Consider the following 24,689-nt stretch of genomic DNA (forward strand, 5'->3'; position numbering starts at 1 on the left):
ACCTGTTAACTGTATTGTAATTGTAATTGTAACTGTTACGGGAATTACCATGCTTAGTTTAGAACCGTCCGAAAAATTCCAATATAACTATTCGTTATAGACGTACGGGCGGATGGAAGTTTAAGAATGTACGTTTAAGTTAATTTACTGTGATAAAACCATCGACTAAAGCCTTATGTTTGTATTGGATTTGGCTTAAACTAAACTAATATCGAAACAGAAACAACCAGGGAAGGAAAAGATATTATAATAAAATGATAAATTATAAGGTTTTGTTAGCCCTGAGGGGCCGAAAGCCCGGGCTAATAAACTGGTTTTGATTTTGATTGTACATTTTTGTTTTCGTAGAAAATTTACTATGATACGATACTATACATGACTTTTCAGTAAGGCTGAGAACCGATTCTAATCCAGCGGATATCAATCGGTTTCGAAGCCATACTGGAATAGTTATTCATCGTATTGTGGACAACTTTCCGCTGATAGTAAAACGATAAATTATAAGATAGTTTGAACCTAGGGACTGAAAGCCCGGGCTAATGAACTGCTTTTAATATTATAAATGTACATTTTTGTTTTCGTAGAAAACTGGATATAATATGATATGATACATAATTTTTCAGTATGGCTGAGAACCGGTTTTCATCCAGCGGATATAAATCGGCTTCGAAGCAATACTAGAATAGTTATTTATCGTATTGTAGACAGCTTTCCGCGGATACTAAAACGATAAATTATAAGATTAATTCCGGTTTTGACAGCCCCGAGGGGCCGAAAGCCCAGTCTAACAAAACTGGTGTTAATATATTTTTATTTTTGACCATAATACGATACGATATATAACATTTCAGTATGGCTAAGAACCGATTCTTATCCAGCAGATATTAATCGGTTTCGAAGCAATCCTCGAATAGTTATTTATCATATTGTAGACAGCTTTCCGCGGATACTAAAACGATAAATTATAAGATTAATTCCGGTTTTGACAGCCCCGAGGGGCCGAAAGCCCAGTCTAACAAAACTGGTGTTAATATATTTTTATTTTTGACCATAATACGATACGATATATAACATTTCAGTATGGCTAAGAACCGATTCTTATCCAGCAGATATTAATCGGTTTCGAAGCAATCCTCGAATAGTTATTTATCATATTGTAGACAGCTTTCCGCGGATACTAAAACAATAAATTATAAGATTAATTCCAGTTTAAGCCCGTGCCAACAAAACTGGTATTAATGTTTTGATTTCTCATTTTACCATTGTAGAAAATTTACCATAATACGATACGATATATGACTTTTCAGTATGGCTGAGAACCGGTTCATATCCAGCGAAGACATACTGTAAAAATTAGAAGAAAATTAATTTATTTTTCATTTTCCTATCCCCGTATCCCTTAGAAAGACTGCACATCAAGGGCTTTAAACCAGATACCTTAATTAATTATCGAATTTTCAAATTATATAACTTTTTGACGAAGCTATTCTGCAGGTTATACACACGTTATTATGTATGTCTATAGAGCTTATGTTTTCTTAGCAGCGCAGCTTCTCTAACTATCTTTTATCTTTTAGGTCGGTTTTATCGTTCCCGACAACTGTAAACTTTTCATATTCGACCATAAGTTAAAAAAAAATATATTTGATGACAGACATCCAAGAATGTACACAAGATTAAAAGGACAAATTATCACTAAAATCCCAGCAAGATATTTCGCAATGGAATCGCCATCGAGCTCGTGCAATATATGTACCGAGTCTCATGCTACCTCCAATCCCCTTCGCCATGAATTACCACCTAATTTTTTGGCGATAAATGTTGGAAAATCGTCCTTTCAAGCAAAAGGTAGCATGCGAGTTCGCCATCGATATCGTAGCAGAGTAGCATAAATTAAAAGAGCGAGAGAGAGAGAGAGAGATCATACCATTCCCGGCTTAATATAATAAAGAGTAAGATATCTCTCTCTCTCTCTCTTTCTCTCTCTCTCTCTCTTGCTTTCTCTTTCTCTCTCTCTCTCTCTTTTAATTTATACTACTTTGCTACGATATCGATGGCAAACTCGTATGCTCTCCCTTTTGCTTGAAAGGACGATTTTCCTACGTTTACCGCCAACGATATCGAACAACGTAGCATGCTACCTTTTTTTACTGGGATACTGTTCCTTTGAGTATATTCAATATTTGGTTTTAAAAACATCGTTTTTGTACATTTAATTGAATTCAAACTCGAGAAAATGTACAAAATCGAAACCTAAATAACCCCGAATTAAAGAGCTCATACTCCACTATAGCAAGAACTTTAATCTTATTTTTCCTTTCCAATTCTCTACAACATGAACATATAAATGTTCACCCTTTTCCTTGTTTATAGTAAAGCCGCACTTCTAAAAAACCTGGAAAAAGGGTGAAGAACAGATCTATAGATGTATATACAGACAACTACCTCCCTTCCTTTTTCAAAGACCTCTTTAGTCTGCTTCTAAATTATTTTATGCTACTTGACTGTGCTAAAATAAGCGACACCATTGGTTAATTTTCAATGACCCAATAGAAAGGTTGCACAAGGTGGTTGCGATTGGGAGATACATTTATCTAACCATTTCTTCCTCTAGTGTTATACTCTAATGGATGGAGTGTATGTGTGTGTTAAAATATTCAGGCAGACGTTCATACCCACGTTATAGAGAAGCTGCACTACTAAAAAAAACCTGAAAGAAAGAAGGTGTGTGTGTGTGTGTGTGTTAAAATATTCAGGCAGACATACAGACCCTAGTTATAGAGAAGCTGCACTACTAAAGATAACCTGGAAAGAAAGAAAGTGTGTGTGTGTGTGTGTGTATGTGTGTGTGTGTGTATGTGTGTGTGTGTGTATGTGTGTGTGTTGAAATAGGCAGGCAGACGTACAGACCCTAGTTATAGAGAAGCTGCACTTCTAAAAAAAACCTGGAAAGAAAGAAGGTGTGTGTGTGTTAAAATATTCAGGCAGACATACAGACCCTAGTTATAGAGAAGCTGCACTACTAAAAAATCTGGAAAGAAAGAAGGTGTGTGTGTTAAAATATTCAGGCAGACGTACAGACCCTAGTTATAAAGAAGCTGCACTACTAAAAACCTGGAAAGAAAGAAGGTGTGTGTGACAACAATTTTTATGTAATAAAATGATCCTATTCATCTGATTTTTGAAATACTGATTAACGTTATAACAAGGTACATGCACTGTTAAAAAAACATTCCTATAATCAAGTCCTAACAAGGATGACAATATCCATAAAAGCGAAGCTCTGAAATGGAAGGACAAACGAACATTAACACTTGTAGATTGTCAGAACTGAATTAACAGAATATTAATGCATCAGTACAAACAATATTTTAAGAAAATTTGTTGCAAAACTGTATAAATAGATGATACTGTTTAAGGACATACTTACATTTTTGGGACTTGTTTATAGAGATGCTTCGCTTATAACATTGTACCTTGTTGTAATAGGAATCAGTTTTCAAAAAATCAGAAGAATCGGATAATTTTAACATACAAAAATTTGTTGTCAAAAACGTTAAAAATCGACATGTTTAAAATGGACGTACGGACATTCTGGTATTGTTTATAGAGTTGCTACGCTTTCTAAATTGTACCTAACTACTGTAGGAATCATCATGCAAAGTTTGTAATCGATAGGACAATTCTAACCTGTTTAAATTAACGAAAAGAGCTAACTCTATGTGACGGACGGACGGACGTACGGACGGACGGACCGACCCTAATTATAGAAAAGCTTCGCTTTTAAAAATGTAAGTATGCCATTAAACAGTTTCCTGTATTTAAGCTTAGCAACAAATTTAAAATGCTTCATATTTTGTTTATAGTTTTTCATTTATATTCTGCTTATTCGATACTCTCTATGTATTGTTTGTGTTAATGTTTGTTTGTCCTACTGTTTCAGAGCTTCGTTTTTATGGATGTTGTCATTCTTATTAAAATAAAAATGTCTAAACAGACAATGTAAGACTAAATACTGTATTTAAAATTCCCGGTGCTTTCCCTGAAAGTGCCTATCTAGCAAAAAAAAACATGTATTTTTAAGAATTAAAGTAAGATGGTGTGGGGTAGTTACTATTTTTCTTAATCCCAGTGCTGTGTTATTATGCTGCCTTAACCCTGCAGTTAAATTTGTAATCAATGCGATTAAATCATTTTCTTTTTTATTTATTTCATTCTTATTTGTAAATATTTTTTTTCAAATCATTAATATGTTTAAATGTAAAAAAAGGATAACCGTTATAACTAAAGGGGGAGGTAGGTTGTGCTAAAATTCCGTAAAGGTGTGAGTTTTATCTTATAAAAACAGTATTAGAACGATAATATTCACTAACTATGTAACATTGTGTATTGTGTATTTCTTATTGAAAATAAATATGGACAATTTTTTTAAAGTTAACTTAAATTTTATCGTTCTACTACTGTTTTTAAGCCTTAAGACTCACACCTTTGGAATTTTAGCACAACCTACCTCATCTTTATAATCGGTAAAATTAAAAGGATTTTTTTTATTGCATTCTTATTTGTAATTATTATGTAATTATTATTTAAAATCAATGTTATGCTTAAATGTAAAAAAAGAATAACCGTTATATCTAAATTTCTTTGTTATGTATTTTTAAGATTTTGATTTTTTGTTGAATAAATATTAAAACATATTTCCTTTTACTTTATTAATCAAGCTAACCTACAAATCTTACTTTGACTTTTTATATCTAAAGGATGCATTGCTAAATAGTACATGTTTTACATTAAATAAGTTATTTTGACTTTGAATTATTTCACATCTTCAATACATATTTATTTTCCATTAACTTCAAATAATTTTCTTAATTGTATACGAGATGACAGCAAGGCGAGTTATCTATTGCAGCCCATTATAGACAGCTTTCCAATGCTAAAACAAAGAAAAATTATATGAATAATTAGAATCAAGTTGACCCCAAAGGGGCGAAGGATTAGGCTAACTAAACTGGTATTGGTTTTATGGTTTTTGTTTCATTATTTATTAAAGCTGTCTGAGACGATACATAATTTTTTAGTATGGCTCAAAACTTGTTCTAATACAGCTTCGAAGCCATACTGAGATTTTTTTATTTAAAGTTTGATTTTCTTATATATGTAGTTTATTATTTCTCCGCTAGGTGGTGTAAAAATGTTTGTTAAAACTTAGTTTTATGTTGATTTATTGGTTTTTCCTAATTTAAAGGAACGTGATTTAATCACAGATAAGAATAAAATATAAATTACAAAAAATTGCTCATTTTTTTTATGTAAATACACTGAGTATGAAGAAGCTTTAGACTAAAAAAAAACTTGGTTGCTAACATCACATGCTACAACATGAATTTCACTATTAGGCTTTTAGTAAGTTAGAGTGCCAGCTATTTCACCATAATTCAAGTGTTTGTATGCTAAAAGTTGTATCTTCAAAAAAATAGGTTTTTGCAACTACGGTGAAATAGGCTTAAATAATTAATGCTCTTGTTGGTTATACCTTATTCCTGGCATTGTCCTTGTACGTTGCAAGCAGTGTAGGACCACGGGTTGTCGGGAAACCTGTAACAAAATAACTTTTCAGTACTTTGGGGAGATATTCAATTTCTAAGACAAAACCTAACCCTCTAAAAAAGATTACTTTTACATTTGTAAATTGTTTACATGAGTCAAACCTATGGGATATCATTAAAATACCCTACTTAATATAAACTATGTAATATCAATAGTGAAGGTACTCTATAATTATTTTAGTCTGTTTGTCCGTAATGTAATTTTCTCTTATGACATTTAAGATATTTTGGAAAAATACCAATTACAAAAGAGAATCTAGTATAAAACTTATTTGGCCCATCAGTTTGTCGGTCACAACATTCTTATTCAAATATCAATTAATGGAAGGGTCAACTATTAATTTGTTCAATTGCCTCAAAAATCAACTATACCTGGAAGATGATTGAAGATCTTTGCATCCACTGTTACTCCATCCAGTTGTGAAGCACCAATATCTTCCTACAAATCAAAGTTTTTTTTATCAATCAAAATAATAAAAACTCCTATGACAAAGTGCTCATTCTGAAAATGAAATTTACTGTGAGGAATAGCTTCTTAAGGACAGGGGTGTAGCCAATCATAATCACCCTAACGGCTGAAAGGCATAAAGCAACGGTGTATTATGAAACTGCTGCGTGCTGCTAATCATATTTGCTGTACCTGTGTTATCTGGAGTATTGCAGTTGCCATAAGTGACTCCATTAGACTGAAAGGTCAAGCTGGAGCATTGACAGTTGCAGCCGGAACCGGAACTGCCGCCACCACTGCCGAAATTATTGTTGTTATTGCTGTTGCAGAGGGGATTATTTGAAATACCCGCACGATTGCCGGTATAACATGGGTTAATAGATCCTCCCAAAAGTCCACCTGAATTTTCAAAATGTAATCATATAAATGTTTTATATACTTAAATGGTCTACAAAAATTTGGGGGCTTTTTTTCTTATTCGTATTCTTAAAAATGAAATGAAATTTTTTTTTATAACAATGTTGTGGGGGCTTTTTTTCTTATTTTATCGTATTCTTAAAAATAAAGTTAAAATTTTTCTTTTTAATTTTAAATATCAACTTAAAAGATTATATTCAATTAGTAGTCTTATTTTACAGTAATCTATTCGTGTATCTATCTAAAGTTTATAATTTTATAGAATATCTTTGAATTTTAAAAGAGGCAAATGAAATGTGCAAAATATTGCACCAAATTTCTCGTTGTTCTGAGAACTAGAATTTTGAAATTTTCATGAAATTTAATTTCTTTTTTCAACCATTCAAATGTAAGCAAGATTTTTGAAGAAGTTTTAACACTGCAGCCAATGAATATAACAAATTTATTGGCAAAAGAAAAGTACAAAAATGAAAGGACAAATTTTGGTTATATTCAGTTGTCCTTTCTCCTTTTTAGTAGCGAAGCTACTCTATAATTTGAAATGTCCGTCTGTCCGTAAATCCGTCTGTCTTAGTTTGGGGGAAACGTGAATTTCTCGGCTCCTATAAAAGATAAAAGGCTGAAATTTTTTGACAACATTCCCATTATTAAGGAGCCCAATTAACTATAAAACATCAATGGCGTTCGGACCCGCTTTTTTGCAGGTTTTAGGCTATTTTTGTATTTTTCACATTTTTCTCCATATCTTTAGTGTTTATGGTCCAATTTCCAAATTTTTTTCAGTTTTAGATATCAACATAAAATTTCCTGTCATTTCAAGAAAACAACTAAGACGGTCAGACTGCCTTTAAGCAGGTTTTAGACTATTTTTGTATTTTTCACATTTTTATCCATACTTTTGGTGTTTATGGTCCGATTTTCGGTGAGGTGAGGTTTCGTGATTTTCCCCCAATATACATGTTTTTGACAAGTAATCTTTAAATTCTTATACATAATTTTTGTGCTTCGCTACTTATGGATGTTGTCATCCTTGTTTTATTTTTAATATTTTTTGAAAATGTTAATTTTTTAGAACGTCTTATAAAATGTAACAACATACTATAATACGTTTTAAATATTAAGAATTAGATAATAGATACAGATATAGATATTCTGAGATTTAAATACATTCCAATGCAAAGGTTCAATGTTTAGGTGACATGAAAATGTAGAATGTGTTTTCTTCCCTTAAAAGATAAACGAAAAAAAGTTGACAAAAAGCAGAAATTCTTGGCGTTTTAGGGGACAATACAATGGAGACAAATTTATATGCAGCCCCAAATATTGAAATTAGTTGTCAAGTTTTGAAAATTCCTAGTTTGTTCCAACCAATCAAGTAAACCATATCCTCAAATTTAAACAATTTGAGGAGCACAGATACTCTATGATTTTATGTAATTCGTCTCTTTCACACAAATTACAAGCTTGTTGTTCATTGATACCACCTATCCTTTTTTTTGTATTTAATTGAAATAAGAGGTATGGTTGTTTTTCATTTGTTTGTTTATTATTTAAGGTCAGGTTATATTGTATACTGGGTCGAACCGCAGGGTGTGGGAACTGCAGGTAAAGGCCCCGCAGACGTTAAGCATAGAACAAAACTAAACCTCTCCCCATTATTTTCAATTTAATTAACAAATAAGGGGGTTATCTATCAGTGCTGAATAACCACTTTGTTTGAAAGCACCAGTAACTCAAAGCAAAACCTACCTGCAAGCAATCTGCATTATACTCTACTGTTATTTTTGATTAAAAAGTATACTATCATGTCATTGCTTCGCTACATATTTACAAATACAAACTTGTTTTTCTAAGAAGAAATATTTGATAAAATTTTTAAACTTACGATTAAAAGGATTATTAGTTCCCCAATTTCCAGTTGAGAAAACCTAAATAGAGAGAGAATATTTTTTTAATGAATCTATCTTATTGCATGGTTTTACGGACTAACATACTTCTAAACCATCCGTTTCATTGTATGATCTTTGTCTGGAAGTCCTAATTGTATGTAATTATAAGTTGCACCTAGTTGGTGCCAATGCATTTCTATCGCTTTATCTATTTATATCGCGCACCTGACATAGCAGCAGTGTAAACAATTTCTAACGTCTTGAATTATTATCTGTCCCGACAACATACAGATGCATGTTATACCAGAGTCATTCAAAATATTTTAAGATAGTTTTAAATGAACTAAATTATAAACAGGAAACTATATAGGTTTTTGTAAGAAAGAAATTATGAAACTTAAAATAAAATAAATTGATATATAAAATAACAGTTTATATAATTATATTAATACTGACAAACTGATTTATATTTCAGCTTTGCAACTAAAAATAGGTATAAAAAACTAAATGTTAAAATGGGATCCTTTGAATTAGAGCCGCTAGATGAACTGCCAGAGCAGCGAAAATTAATTCCCTGTGAGTGGCTGGATCCTGTGAGGAACACAATGGCCAGACAATACACTCGCATTCTTGACGATGACGGCTGCATCACTGAAAATTAAAAGACAAAATAAACATTTTTAAAATTTATATAAACTTTAAGGCTAAAATATTTAATTGAAATAAAAGAAAAATAGAAGAATCACATAAAAATAGGTAAATTTATCTTAATTTAGGTATACCTTAATCTTAATGGATATTTGAAATTAAGACGAAAATTGTATAATTAAATTCTGGTTAAAAATACTAGGAATATGTGAAAGTCATTTAAGCAATCAATTGAAAACATTCTCAAGTGTTTTCACAAATTGTTCCCCTCTTATTTTTGACTGAACAGATCTATAGTATAGATTTATATACAGACAACTACCTCCCTTCATTTTCCAAAGACCTCTTTCGTCTGCTTCTAAATAATGTTCTGCTACTTAGCTGTGTTAATATAAGCGATACCATTGTTTAATTTTCAATGACCCAATAGGAAGGTTGCACAAGACGATTTCTCCCTCTAGTGTTTTACTCTAATGTTGACTGTTAAACTAGTCTCTAGGACCTAGAGGTGATATAGGGATTGGTTTAAATTCTTTTACAAAGTTTCACAGATAATTATCAACCAATCGTCACTTTGCTAGATCTTAAAGGACAAATCGACTACAAAAAAAGCATTACTATAAAGAATCATTTATAAACTTGGGTATATTTTAGAAGTTTGGCTTTCAAAGAACTTAAACACAGGAAAAAACAATGGCTAATAAATCAAATGACAAAATGCAAACTTTCTTGCTTACCTTTTCTTGCGTTTAAACTCCTGACTATTCTTTGTTTGAAGTAGAATTGCTTTGGTCCTACTGTATAAGTATAATGGCTTGGAACCAGTATATATACGGCAAAATTTTACTTCCAATAAAACAAAATATAAACAGGTCTACATATTAATCTTAAAGAATCTCAAATTGAACTACCAATTAAGAATATATTCTATTATCTATAATACAAAGTTATATGTAACGTAGTATGGCTTTTAGTCTTAAGCTTAAGATTCCAAAAACAACTGAATCGATTGTGATTTTCATTTATAGGAAAATTTACATAGTCCTCGGTGTGGTTTTTGGCTATTTTATTATTTACATTTCAGCCTTGGGATGGTTTTATGCAATTTGTCTAATCATTTTTCCCCTTCGAATACAGCTAGGGGCGCAGATACTAGTATGTTTCATTGGAGAGACCAAAATCTAATATCAACATTTCTTTTGTTATATACAAATCATCTTAATACAGTGTGTTTTTTTTATGAGAACTTTCTGGAAATCAATTTTACCCCACTTATAGTTATCAGAATTTTATGATTAATGGCTTATTTTCTTCGTTTTTTAATGCAATTAATAGAACATTAAAAGAATAATACAGTTTCAGTTTAAAAAGTACAGTAAAATGTAAAATTCAAAACTTAGGTGTCAACATCTAAAAATGGTTTTAGCGCATTTTTCTTATGTTCAAATTTTCTACCTTTTGCAAAAATGGCTGCAAAACGCTTCAAAGTTGAGATCTAGAGCTAGATTGATACAGATACAATTGGGGACATGTACTAGAATATATTAAGGTTTGCAGGTCATATCTCAATTAGGGAGGGAGTACTGGCCCCCCAAAGTCGACTACTGAAAATCCAATTTTTTTCTTGCAAAGGGTAGAAGATTTGAGCATAAGAAAAATGCGCTAAAACCATTTTGATGTTGTCACCTAAGTTTTGAATTTTAGATTTTACTGTACTTTTTAATTAAAAACTGAAATATTTTTTTAATGTTCTATTAATTGCATTAAAAAACGAAGAAAATAAGCCATTAATCATTAAATTCTGATAACTATAGGTGGGGTAAAATTGCTTTCAAAAAAGTTCTCATAAAAAAAAACACACTGTATAATATTTACCCCTTAAAAAGATGGTAGCGCGGTGTAGCTAGATGTCGGAAAGACAAGAAAATGGGAAGACAGCAGAGAGAGAGAGAGAGAGAGAGAGAGAGAGAGAGAGAGAGAGAGAGAGAGAGAGAGAGAGAGAGAGAGAGAGAGAGAGAGAGAGAGAGAGAGAGAGAGAGAGAGAGAGGGAGATAGAGAAAGATAAGAAAAGAAAGAGATAGATAATAGAGAAGAGAGAGAGAGAGAGAAAGGGATTTTTGACAACCGGTGATTTCCTCAAAGTTTAGGCCATTATTAGGAAATTAGGAAAAATAAATTAGTTCAAAATTCAAGATAAATAATATATTTTTTAGTATGAATGTTAAAACATGGACAAGAATTGTCCATAAGGATTTCAGCAATAACCTTTCAATAATTTAGGCCACATTTTCAGAAAATTATTTTTTGGATAAGAAGTATTGAAAAGCTGTCATTCTTAACTTTAAGCAATTATATATTAAGATTTTAATTATTTTTATGTGTCGATGCTGATATGTGAAACATATATTATTTTAAATATATTAAATATAGGATCATGGAAAGAAAACAAAGTCATTCCTTAATTAGGACAGAAGTTACCTTCCTAGGAAGGACATAAGTAGCTTCCCTTATGTGAGAATTTGTTAGATGAAGGGCATAACTTGTCTCCCTTAACAAAGATTTTGCAAGATGGAGGACATAAGTAGCCTCCCTTCACCACACAAAACATAGCTTTTTGGTCCTTCACATAGCAAATTCTTGCAAAACATAGCATTTCTGTCCTTCACTTAGCAAATTCTTGCAAATCATAGCAAATTCTTGCAAAACATAGCAAATTCTTGCAAAACATAGCAAATTCTTGCAAAATATAGCAAATTCTTGCAAAACATAGCAAATTCTTGCAAAACATAGCAAATTCTTGCAAAACATAGCATTTAGGTCCTTTACATAGCAAATTCTGGCAAAACATAGCAAATTCTTGCAAAACATAGCAAATTCTTGGAAAACTTAGCAAATTCTTCTAAAACATAGCATTTCTGTCCTTCACATAGCTTATTCTTGCAAAACATAGCAAATTTTTGCAAAACATATATATAGGGGTCCCAAACTCAAAAACAGAATTTCAGCGCTCTCTGACCACCCGTTCTCGAGATACAGGCACCTGGTGTCCTTAGTACCCATGGTTAGATTTGGAAAATATTTTGACTCTTAGAATAATTTTTAAATTTTTGATCAAAATTTTTGGACTTAGTCATTTTTTTGCATGTCCACCTGGGTATTTTCTTCAAAATTTTTGTTAAGGATTCGAACCATTTCCCAAATCTAACCGTGGGTACCAAGGAAACCAGGTGCCTATATCTCAAGAACGGGTGGTCAGAGAGCGCTGAAACTCTGTTTTTGAGTTTGGGACCCCTATATATATGTTTAGTAAGAATTTGCTATGTTTTGCAAGAATTTGCTATGTGAAGGACAGAAATGCTATGTTTTAGAAGAATTTGCTAAGTTTTCCAAGAATTTGCTATGTTTTGCAAGAATTTGCTATGTTTTGCCAGAATTTGCTATGTAAAGGACATAAATGCTATGTTTTGCAAGAATTTGCTATGTTTTGCAAGAATTTGCTATGTTTTGCAAGAATTTGCTATATTTTGCAAGAATTTGCTATGTTTTGCAAGAATTTGCTATGTTTTGCAAGAATTTGCTATGTTTTGCAAGAATTTGCTATGTTTTGCAAGAATTTGCTATGTTTTGCAAGAATTTGCTATGTTTTGCAAGAATTTGCTATGTTTTGCAAGAATTTGCTATGTTTTGCAAGAATTTGCTATGTTTTGCAAGAATTTGCTATGTTTTGCAAGAATTTGCTATGTTTTGCAAGAATTTGCTATGTGAAGGACAGAAATGCTATGTTTTGCAAGATGAAGGACATAAGCAGCCTTCCTAATGTAAGAATTTGTCAGACAAAGGACATAAGTCACCTCCCTTAAGTTAGATTTTGTTAGATGAAGGACATAAGTAGCCTTCCTTAGACCAATTTCTAGTGACTTCTGTCCTAATTAGGAATGACTTTGTTTTCTTTCCATGATCCTAAATATATATATTTTTTAAATGTACTAAACAATTTCCTTTATTATTATACTTAAGAGTATGTAGAAATTCCCTCACCTATTTAGAAATAGCATAAAACATGCACTGGAATGATACTTGTTTATTTTACAAAGTATAACCTATTATTTAGAGTTTTGATATCTTTCCTACACATACACATTCACAGCTTTTAATGATTTAAAATTTAAATAATTGTTTTACAAGTTTTACATTTTTCTTTTTCCTTGCAGCCCCATGGCACCTATAAATCTCAGTCCATTTGTCAGAAAAATACAATAAAAGAATGGGCTTTCTAAAACTAGCTAGAACCAGAACTTAACCAAGGGAAAATGTTGTGTTTCTGAGTTGAGTACTATGAACCCTGGTTTAGCAGCCGCAGCCGTGATTCATTTATTTATTTTAGCATATTGGCCAAAACCCCACCACCGATCGCCTTAATATTCCTCAAAATAAATCGTATTCGTACCTTTATGCCCATGTAATTTGCGCCTTTAATCTGAAATTGCCAACGCAGTCTCCATTCAATTGATTTTTTTGCAACTTCAGTCGTTAAAATTTCCCCTAGTTGCCCTTTTTAAGTGGTTCAAAGATTACGACACAGCATTTTTTTTGGCAAATCCGTAACAAAAATTTTCTGTTTGAATATTGGCGGCTGAAGAGCCTTGATAGCTAGGTTTTAGTAGGAACAAAAATCACAATTTCTTGTTTCAACTCCTTATCTATATTCTATACTAGTCCTAAAATCTTTGGGTTTTTGTTGCTGTTAGAAAAGTCTACAAATTTGTTTTTATTGTTTTAATTTAGGCATTTGAGTTTCCAATTTCTGATTTTGTATTGTTTGACTCCAAGAAATTTTAGGTGTCAAGCTAAAAATCTACAAAGTATAATGATGACTGTCTGTTTGTCTGTCCCTTTAGACCTCGCTAACCGTTAAACCGAATTGGTTGTGCTTTCCGGGGAATATTGCTACTAGTCCTTTAATGATTTTAAGCTCTATCTTTCTCTTAGAAAACCATTCTAACAAAGTTAGATTTGTTAAATAATCAATATTCATGCTAATATGCATTCTTTATTGTACATTTTACACACAACTTGTTTTCTGCAAAGCTTCAATTCTCCTCTAGTCTCATGCAAGTCTGTTAATTACTCTGGTACCGAAAGTTTTCTAATCGGGTTTATTATTCATTGGCTTAAAACCTTCACGTTATTTTAACAAATATTGATTGGTTGGCTCATTAAGTTAAGTTAATATTTCAACCAATTAGTCTTCTAAAGGGTTAATTTTGTTTATCAACTCTGAATATATGAGTAATTTATATAGTTAAGAATCATATTACAACTATAATTATTTTGTTAATATACGAAATTTAAATTGAAAATATATGAATGCAAGTTCCTTACTATCAAAAACACATTTATAAAAATATCTTATTCAATATGTATAGATTTATATTTTACTGACGACTGCGCCCCAAGCATCTATGTGTGCTAAAATATTCAGGCAGACGTACAGACCCTAGTTATAGAGAAGCTGCAATATTATGTGGTTATAGAGAAGCTGCACTACTAAAGAAACCTGGAAAGAAAGAAGGTGTGTGTGTGTTAAAATAAGCAGGCAGACGTACAGACCCTAGTTATAGAGAAGCTGCACTACTAAAAAACATGGAAAGAAAGAAAGAAGGTGTGTGTGTGTTGAAATATTCAGGCAGATGTACAGACCCTAGTTATAGAGAAGCTACACTACTAACATACTGTAGTTATAGAGTAGCTGTACTTCTAAAAAACCTGGAAAGAAAGAAGGTTTGTTTGTGTTAAAATAGACAGGCAGACATACAGACCCTAGTTATATAGAAGCTGCACTAATAAAAAAAACCTGGAAAGAAAGAAGGTGTGTGTGTGTGTTAAAATATTCAGGCAGACGTACAGACCCTAGTTATAAAGAAGCTGCACTACTAAAAAGCCTGGAAAGAAAGAAGGTGTGTGTGTGTTAAAATATTCAAACAGACGTACAGACCCTAGTTATAGAGAAGCTGCACTACTAAAAAACCTGGAAAGAAAGAAGGTGTGTGTGTGTTAAAATATTCAAACAGACGTACAGACCCTAGTTATAAAGAAGCGGCACTTCTAAAAAAACCTGAAAGAAAGAAGGTGTGTGTGTGTTAAAATAGGCAGGCAGACATACAGACCCTAGTTATAGAGAAGTTGAACTACTAAAAACCTGAAAAGAAAGAAGGTGTGTGTGTCACGTGTGTTAAAATAGGCAGGCAGACATACAGACCCTAGTTATAGAGAAGCTGCACTACTAAAAATCCTGGAAAGAAAGAAGGTGTGTGTGTGTGTGTTAAAATAGGCAGGCAGACATACAGACCCTAGTTATAGAGAAGCTGCACTACTAAAAAAACCTGGAAAGAAAGAAGGTGTGTGTGTGTGTGTGTGTGTTAAAATATTCAGGCAGACATACAGACCCTAGTTATAGAGTAGCTGCACTACTAAAAAACCTGGAAAGAAAAGAAGGTGTGTGTGTGTGTGTTAAAATAGGCAGGCAGACGCACAGACCCTAGTTATAGAGAAGCTGCACTACTAAAAAATCCTGGAAAGAAAGAAGGTGTGTGTGTGTGTGTGTGTTAAAATAGGCAGGCAGACATACAGACCCTAGTTATAGAGAAGCTGCACTACTAAAAAACCTGGAAAGAAAGAAGGTGTGTGTGTGTGTGTTAAAATAGGCAGGCAGACATACAGACCCTAGTTATAGAGTAGCTGCACTACTAAAAAACCTGGAAAGAAAGAAGGTGTGTGTGTGTGTGTGTGTTAAAATAGGCAGGCAGACGCACAGACCCTAGTTATAGAGAAGCTGCACTACTAAAAAATCCTGGAAAGAAAGAAGGTGTGTGTGTGTGTTGAAATAGACAGACAGACATACAGACCCTAGTTATACAGAAGCTGCACTACTAAAAATCCTGGAAAGAAAGAAGGTGTGTGTGTGTGTTGAAATAGACAGACAGACATACAGACTCTAGTTATAGAGTAGCTGCACTACTAAAAAACCTGGAAAGAAAAGAAGGTGTGTGTGTGTGTTAAAATAGGCAGGCAGACGTACAGACCCTAGTTATAGAGAAGCTGCACTACTAACATACTATAATAATAGAGTAGCTGCACTACTAAAAAACCTGGAAAGAAAAGAAGGTGTGTGTGTGTGTTAAAATAGGCAGGCAGGTGTTTCACATCTGTGGAGGGACAGAATGGGAGGGATAATTATTATACAAAACAAATAGTAATACAATGATATAGAATATACGTTGACATTATGACAGGGGGGAAATTGTCGTCAATTTAGGGGTGTAAAATGGACATAACTTATTGGTCAATTCGTTCATCCAGTAGATGGAGATGGGATATGGTGAAGGGGGTGGATTGGAGATCGTTATTTTAGCAGCTATAATAGTAGGAGTATCTAAAATTTTGAGCCAATGATGAGATAATGTTTATTAAAACTTTATGTACCAGTGTATAAAAAAAGCAGTTCATTGTCCCTTCTCTCCTTGGGAAAAACAGTGACACTTAATGAGTTGAGTTCTTTAATTTCTTACCTAATCCTTTTAATTTAAGTTAATTTTTCCCCGTATATATGTCCCCATCCTAGGGGGACAGCTTTTGGGAGTAATTACATATTACAGAGAAATATCTTTTCTCTGGATATCTAAAGGATTCATTTCATATAAGTTTCTCTAAAAGGAGCACTCGTATTGTCTGTGAGATCTTAGAGGTCTAACAGACAGAAATTTGGGTGCTTTCACTTTAACTATTAATAGACCTTCTACCCTCCCTCCTCCTCCTTTCATTTTCAAAATCTGTGAGAAGTCGTCCTTTAAAGCAGCTTATTGTGCCTAATAAAAAATGACGTCATACAAAACAAATGACCACTGTAGGCCAGCATACATTTTAATTGTGCAAATGGTAAAAAAAATGTATTCAGGCCTATCATGTGTTATTTGTATTATATGACGTCATTTTTTATTAAGCACTCTCCCTCTCCCTCTCTCTCTCTCTCCCTCTCCCTCTCTCTCTCTCTCTCTCTCTCTCATTGACATATGTGTGATTATTGGGTTATGATCATCTGCTAAGTATAACATCATGATCAATACTGGCCAATAATCATATAATCATCTGCTAAGTATAACATCATGATCAATACTGGCCACTAATCATATAATCATCTGCTAAGTATAACATCATGATCAATACTGGCCACTAATCATATATTCATCTGCTAAGTATAACATCATGATCAATACTGGCCACTAATCATATATTCATCTGCTAAGTATAACATCATGATCAATACTGGCCACTAATCATATAATAATCTGCTAAGTATAACATCATGATCAATACTGGCCACTAATCATATAATCATCTGCTAAGTATAACATCATGATCAATACTGGCCACTAATCATATAATCATCTGCTAAGTATAACATCATGATCAATACTGGCAACTAATCATATAATCATCTGCTAAGTATAACATCATGATCAATACTGGCCACTAATCATATAATCATCTGCTAAGTATAACATCATGATCAATACTGGCCACTAATCATATAATTATCTGCTAAGTATAACGATCAATACTGGCCACTAATCATATAATCATCTGCTAAGTATAACATCATGATCAATCCTGGCCACTAATCATATAATCATCTGCTAAGTATAACACCATGATCAATACTGGCCACTAATCATATAATCATCTGCTAAGTATAACATCATGATCAATACTGGGCAATAATCATATAATCATCTGCTAAGTATAACATCACGATCAATACTGGCCACTAATCATATAATCATCTGCTAAGTATAACATCACGATCAATACTGGCCAATAATCATATAATCATCTGCTAAGTATAACATCATGATCAATACTGGCCAATAATCATATAATCATCTGCTAAGTATAACATCATGATCAATACTGGCCACTAATCATATAATCATCTGCTAAGTATAACATCATGATCAATACTGGCCAATAATCATATAATCATCTGCTAAGTATAACATCATGATCAATACTGGCCAATAATCATATAATCATCTGCTAAGTATAACATCATGATCAATACTGACAAATAATCATTTATAATTTGTAACGAAGCAACTCTATAACTGGGGTTTGTCAGATGCGCAACATAAATAGATAAAGTAAAGGGAATGCAATAGCAACAAAAACAAGCGCAACTTATCATAATGCACAGTTAGGACTTTCAAACAAAGGTCGTGTTTGCTCTAGATGGGATGTTGTTTTGAACTACTATAAAGGTCTCCTTCTAAGCTATTATCAACTATCCCTAAAGATATTAATCAGTCATAAGAGTCATACAAATGTTTACCATTATAAATCAACCACATATAATTATGAAAATTGTACTGTTGTTTTATATAAAAACTAGCGGCCACGCCCCTAGAGGCCTCTAGGGGCACTTGAGGAGGAGAGTCGAATTTAATAATTTACGTTTGATGTTTGTTTTTCGTTGAACTCTCTTTCTAAAATTGAGAAATTTAAAAAAAAATTAATTTCTCTAGGGAGGGTGGTGGTACCCTCCCCCAAAATAGTTATAAACCTTCCCGGGACATATGAGAATCTACCCTGTTAGGGAGAACCCGATCGGTTCAGCGGTTAGCGAGATCCTTCGGTACAAACACACAAACACACAGACACACAAACATCCTGTTACTTTATTATAAGGATACAGTTACTTGATATAGCTGAACGTCTTCTGAATTAAAAAAAAGACAAGGGTACTTATAGAGTAGCTACGCTAGTGAAAAGTGCTTTTAAAACCAATTGTGCCATAGCCCCATAATATTTGTATTGGTTAGTGTTCAAATCATTAATGGCAAATATTGGTCCTTATTATAAAATGCAGATGTGAATAGGATATAAAATTTACACACATGCATATGCTTTTTAATGGCGGGCCTTCATTTCCGTACATGTTTTACATTATCAAATCATCAGAACCGCGTATTATTAACAAAAAGCGAAAACATAAACATACCTTTACCCTTATATCTATCCTTATAAAAAAGTAACATGTTGTCTATGTGTGCGTGTGTGTTCCGAAGTATATCGATAACCACTGAACCGATATGGTTATCCTTTACAATTTAGCTTTTTAATGGTCCTGGGTAGGTTTTTAACTATTTTGGGGAAGGATACCACCACCCCTGAAACTGCCCCTAGAAAAAATGACTCCCGCCCTATATTTTTTATCTTTTCTTTTTGAGACTAAAAATGTTAGATAAGGAGGTCGACTATCACTCCTCCCCCATCAAGTGCCCCTAGAGGAATTCTGCAGAAGTGAAGACACACCGCTTTTAATTTGTATGTATGTGTGTGTGTGTGTATTAATAATAATGCGTACAAACCATCTGCGTCAGTCTGTGTGTGTGTATGTGTGTGTGTGTATGTGTGTGTGTGTGTGTGTGTGTGTGTGTGTGTCAATTATAATTATGCCTAAACTATTTACGTAAGTCTAAACTTTCCATTTCCTTCAATCATTCAGATAATTCTATGGTTGTGGGGAAAAAGGTGGGTCCGGCTTTCTGGCATATCTCAAATTTGGCGAACTTAAAACTTTGCAACGCCTAGATAGAAATTATTATTTTCTATTTAGAATATTTACATTCTATATTTAAATGCACTAAAAATTATTAAAGGATTATTATTTTGTATATCAAAAACATTAATTTGATTTTAAAAATTAGCGGTTGTATCGGAGACAACTTCGCAGGAAACTAAATAACATTCGTGTTACATCTAGGATGACTTTAGAGTTTAAGTTTTAGTAGCGAATTTACTCTATGTTTAACCCTAAACGGTCGGTACCCGTTCTGGACCTTAATAGGTTTGGGGGGGGGGGGCGTTGAAGTTCCCCCCTATTAAACAAACATCCTGTTATTTTCTTATGAGGATTGCTAAATATTCTTTTTAAAAGCAAAGCTTTTCTATAATTAGGGTCGGTCCGTCCGTCCATAACGGATAGCTTTTTTCGTTAATTTAGGCATGTTAGAATTGTCCTATCGATTTCAAATTTTGAATGGTGATTCCTTTAATAGTTAGGTACGATTTAGAAAGCGTAGCAACTCTATAACCATTACCAAAATGTCCGTACGTCCATTTTAAACATGTTGATTTTTTTACTTTTTTAACAACAAATTTTTTATGATCTAATCATCCGATTGATCTGATTTTTGGTGTATTAATTCCTGAGACAACAAACTATAATGTTATAAGCGAAGCAACTCTATAATCAAGTCCTAAAAATGTAAGTATGTCCATAGACATTATCCTGTATTAAGCAGTTTTTCAACAAATTAAATGTTGACAAAGAATTTTAGCCTCCTATCTTAAATGGCAGCTTAGAAAATCACATTTTCCCAAAAGTATTATTGACTGACAGACTGATGGACTGATGGACAGACTGACAGACAGATGGACAGACATCTCAATATCTCTAAAATTAAGCTCAGAGCCTAAATTTTTAATGTTTGTGGGGTCTTTTGCTCAACTAGCTCCTAAAAGGAAATTCCCAATATGAATTCTGTATTGATTACTTAGTACAGTTATGTTAAGAAAGTTTTCTGGAAAAAATCATCTCAATATTTCTAAAAATAAGCTCATGACTTAATTTTTTAGTGTTTGGGGGTCTTATGCTCCACTAGTCCCTAGAAGGAAAGTCTCAAAATGAAATCTGTAATGATTACTTAATTGGTTATGTTAAGAAAGTTTTCTGGAAAAAAATCATCTCAATATCTTTAAAAATAAGCTCAGATTTAAAATGTTAGTGTTTGGGGGGTCTTTTGCTCCAATAGCCTCTAGAGGGAAAGTTCCAAAATGAAATCTATAATGATTACTTAGTACGGTTATGTTAAAAGGTTTACTACAAAAAAAAATCATCTCAATATCTTTAAAAATAAGCTCAGAACCTAAATTTCAGTGTTTTGGGGTCTTTTGCTCCACTAGCCCCTAGAAGGAATGTTCTAAAATGAAATCTGTAATGATTACTTAGTTTGGTTATGTTAAAAAATTTTTGTGAAGAAAAAAATCATCTCAATATCTTTAAAAATAAGCTTAGAACTAAAATTTCTACTGTTTGGGAGTCTTTTGCTCCACTAGCCCCTAGAGGGAAAGTCTTAAAATGAAATCTGTAATGTTTACTTAGTTTGGTTATGTTAAAAAAGTTTTCTGGAAAAAAAAATCATCTCAATATCTCTAAAAATAAGCTCAGAACCTAAATTTTTAGTGTTTGGGGGGTTCTTTTGCCCCACTAGCCCCTAGAGGGAAAGTCACAAAATTAAATTTTTAAAGTTTTATGGGTAGATCCAGTCATGTAAGAGAGCTTACAAAAAGAATTAAGTTGATAACTAGAAAAACAAGCCAGGGCAAAATTTGCTATTGAATTTCATTTCCTATAAGTGTACTAACTTCCCCCCTCCCCCCTTATTTCATTTTTTTTGCCAGCCGCTAAATATTAAAACAGCTGTAGAGTGGCCAATTCTAAAGCTATGATAACCAAATTTTAGGACGAACTCTTAGTTTACATAACAAAAAAATATTTTTCTGACCATCGCCAAAAAACGGCAAATAACGGAAACCGCCATTTTCGGCGTTTACGGCGGTTGCCGACGCCAATTAAGTTTTTTATATGTTTATGATTACAGTAATAGACTACATACAAAATTGGCTGTTCTAGAGCTGTTTTGCTCCACTAGCCTCTAGAGGGAAAGTCCCAGGATGAAATCTGTAAGTGTACAAACTCCCACCTTAAATTTTTTTATGGAGTATGGATATGATTATACATGAATTATAATAAAATTAACAAAATTTACCTATTATTGCCCTTTTGCGCATATCTTATTACAGACTTCCTCATTTGGCAACATCCATATAAGAAAACCTCTGAAATGTAGGACAAACGAACATAAACACTTGTAGCGTATCAGAACTTAATAAGAAGAATACTAAACACAGGTCTAAAAAAAATTTGAAGTAAAGTAAATTTGTTGCAATCTTCTTTAATACAGGAGAATTTTTAAGGACATTTTCAACTTATTTATAGAGATGATTTGCTTATAACAATGTACCTTGTTGTAATAGGAATCAGAATCCCATAAATTAGCTGAATAAATAAAAAATCATCATGTTTTAGATGTACTTTCTAGTAACAATTATAAAATTGCTACAATTCAAAAACCATACCTAATTATTATAGGAATCATTATACAAAGTTTGAAATTTATAGGACAATTCTAACCTGTTTAATTTAACCAGAAGAGCTAACTCTGCCAGAATAATAAACTTACATACAGACCGACAGACTTTAATTATATAAAAGCTTTGCTTTTAAAAAGCTGATATGAATTTACTCACTAACAGAATAATACTGATTAATTTTCCAATATTTTTCTCAACCACTTGAACAGAATATATTTGTTTTATTTTTGAATCTTTAACCATTTGAGGGTGAGGAGAAAGTTGAATGGCAGGAAAATGTTGGCAAATAAACTAATTTTTAAAAGCAAATCTACACTGCAACTCACTTTGTTTTTTCTCCCTGTTAATCTATCACTCTGTGTGAAATCCTATAAGGAAATACCTAAAAAATATAAAAAATTAAAAATAAATGTAGTAAAAAAGTTACATTAACCCTTTACAGTCGGGCCCCTTGCCGCACCTTAATCGGTCGGGGGGGGGGGGGGCGCCCCCTTATTATCTCAGTTCCTGTCAGAGCTAGAGGGCAAAATTTTTTTTGTGCAAGTCCCCTGTTTGATAATGAATTTCCGACCTTTTTAAAGTCTAAGTCAATTTTCGCTTCCTTCACCCTTTTATTTAACAACCTTTGTTTTTAGGTCTTTTTTTACTTAAAAATTTCAAACGGCTGTAATTTTCTTATTTTTGAAGCTAGAAGAAAATTTTTTTTCCAGAAAATGTTTATCTTAATGTAAATTTTACATTAGAAATATCAAAATATAAATTTCTGCGGCCGCAGCTGTACTTGGCAGCTGCAAGCCGCCGCAGTCGGCGGTCGGCGGGAAAACGGCGGCGGATCTTCATGAAATTTTTATATGTAATGTAGACATGTAAGAAAATCTTAAGTTTAAAATTTGAAGTCTCTAAGTCAAAAATTGCGGCCACAGGAGCCTTTTAAAGATTTCTGTAGACCTGGAGGATCAGGACCTGCAGGATCATACCTGGAACCTGAAAGTGACTTGAACACCTGTATTTTATATAAGAATGTACTACTAGAGGATTTTTTAGTATTTTGGCATGATAAAATGCTTTAGTCAAAAAAATATTTTTGCTCTTTGCTGGCATCCTGTGCCCTCCAGGATGGAGATATTCAAAAAATTCCAACTCTCAGTTATGTGTCATACCCATACTTAAAAAGTCAAGCAGTTTGGGCTCTTTATCTTTCACACACAGAAAATGAGATAGAAAAAACAGGATGGAAAAAATGGAAAATGAGATAGAAAAAACAGGATAGAAAAAAAAACGCCCCCACCCCCCGACCGTTAAGGGTTGACAGACATCTAAATTATAGATAAAATTCGCCAACAATTTCAAGATCCATATTTCAACTCCATTTATCCCTGCAAACATAATTTACATTGATGCGAATACATTCAAACACATGCGACGCATGTGAATTAATTGATACTTTATCTAAAGTCGCTTGTAATAAAAGATTTATATATATCTATGTATATAAAATACATTAATATACAGATTTTTATTTTTGTTTAAATTTTAATTATTGGTGGTGTTTAAACCACTTTTTTGAACAACGCCCCCATAAAACGTTTCCATGTATAAATTGAAGAAAAGTACATTAAGCTATTAAGTACATCGATAACGTATTTTTTTTCTTCATAGTATTTAAATTAATTTTTGAAACAAACTTAGAAAAAAAGCTTTTGAGATTTTAATAATCATAAATTAATTCTTTAAAAAAAATTAATTTAAATATCTTAAAATTTGCCGTTAGTTCTTAGTTGGTATAAAACAAAATAATTTAGAGTAGCGGGGCTGCTCTAATACTATTAATATTACAGAAATTTTAAATGAGTAGTAAGTGAATATAATAATATTAGCACCAGTTTTGTTAGCTCAGGCATTTGGAACCTTGTTTTCACTTATTATCCACGGAAAGATGTCTATAATACGATGTGGTAAATTACTCAGCTAAATTTATTTAGGATCTACAATATTTTGATATACATGATACAAAATATATTTTTTTATTTAATGAAAAAAATATATTTCTTTTATTTCATGAAAAAAAACATTTTCTACTTTTCATCCCTTTTGTCCTTGTTAACACAGTATAAACTTTGTACAGCAGAGAAAGAGTGGGCAATGACAATAGTCCCCAAAGTTTTAAATAACGTTCTTATTTATTAGTTTAACAATTTTGGGGATTGAGTCAATTTGAATTGGTTGCATCAATAGGTTGAGTGTTCACACTTTTTAACCACAAATTTTAATCTACATAAGGGGTTATTCTAAGTATCATCATCGGGGATGTATTTAATTTATCAGCCATTGTCTTATCCCTTTAGATCCATTACACTCACTACTGTATACAACTTCTAATATAATTTGCTTTTGTGTATTGATGAA

General features: G+C 32.6%; 1 protein-coding gene across 1 annotated transcript; it reads right to left on the reverse strand.

The window, feature by feature from the left end:
* Positions 1–4,697: 4,697 nt before the first annotated feature.
* On the reverse strand, positions 4,698–9,836 carry LOC145321746 (uncharacterized). The gene is made up of 7 exons (XM_080163318.1): positions 9,749–9,836; positions 8,937–9,014; positions 8,360–8,401; positions 6,250–6,456; positions 5,982–6,048; positions 5,537–5,598; positions 4,698–4,936 (listed from the first exon to the last, which is right to left on the reverse strand). The coding sequence occupies exons 2-6, from the start codon at positions 9,010–9,012 to the stop codon at positions 5,538–5,540; spliced, it is 453 nt and encodes a 150-aa protein (XP_080019444.1). The 5' UTR covers positions 9,013–9,014; positions 9,749–9,836; the 3' UTR covers positions 4,698–4,936; position 5,537.
* Positions 9,837–24,689: the final 14,853 nt, after the last annotated feature.

The sequence above is a fragment of the Acartia tonsa genome, chromosome 6 (genome assembly GCF_053477335.1).
Source record: "Acartia tonsa isolate MP-2025a chromosome 6, ASM5347733v1, whole genome shotgun sequence".
NCBI classification, from domain to species: Eukaryota; Metazoa; Arthropoda; class Copepoda; order Calanoida; family Acartiidae; genus Acartia; species Acartia tonsa.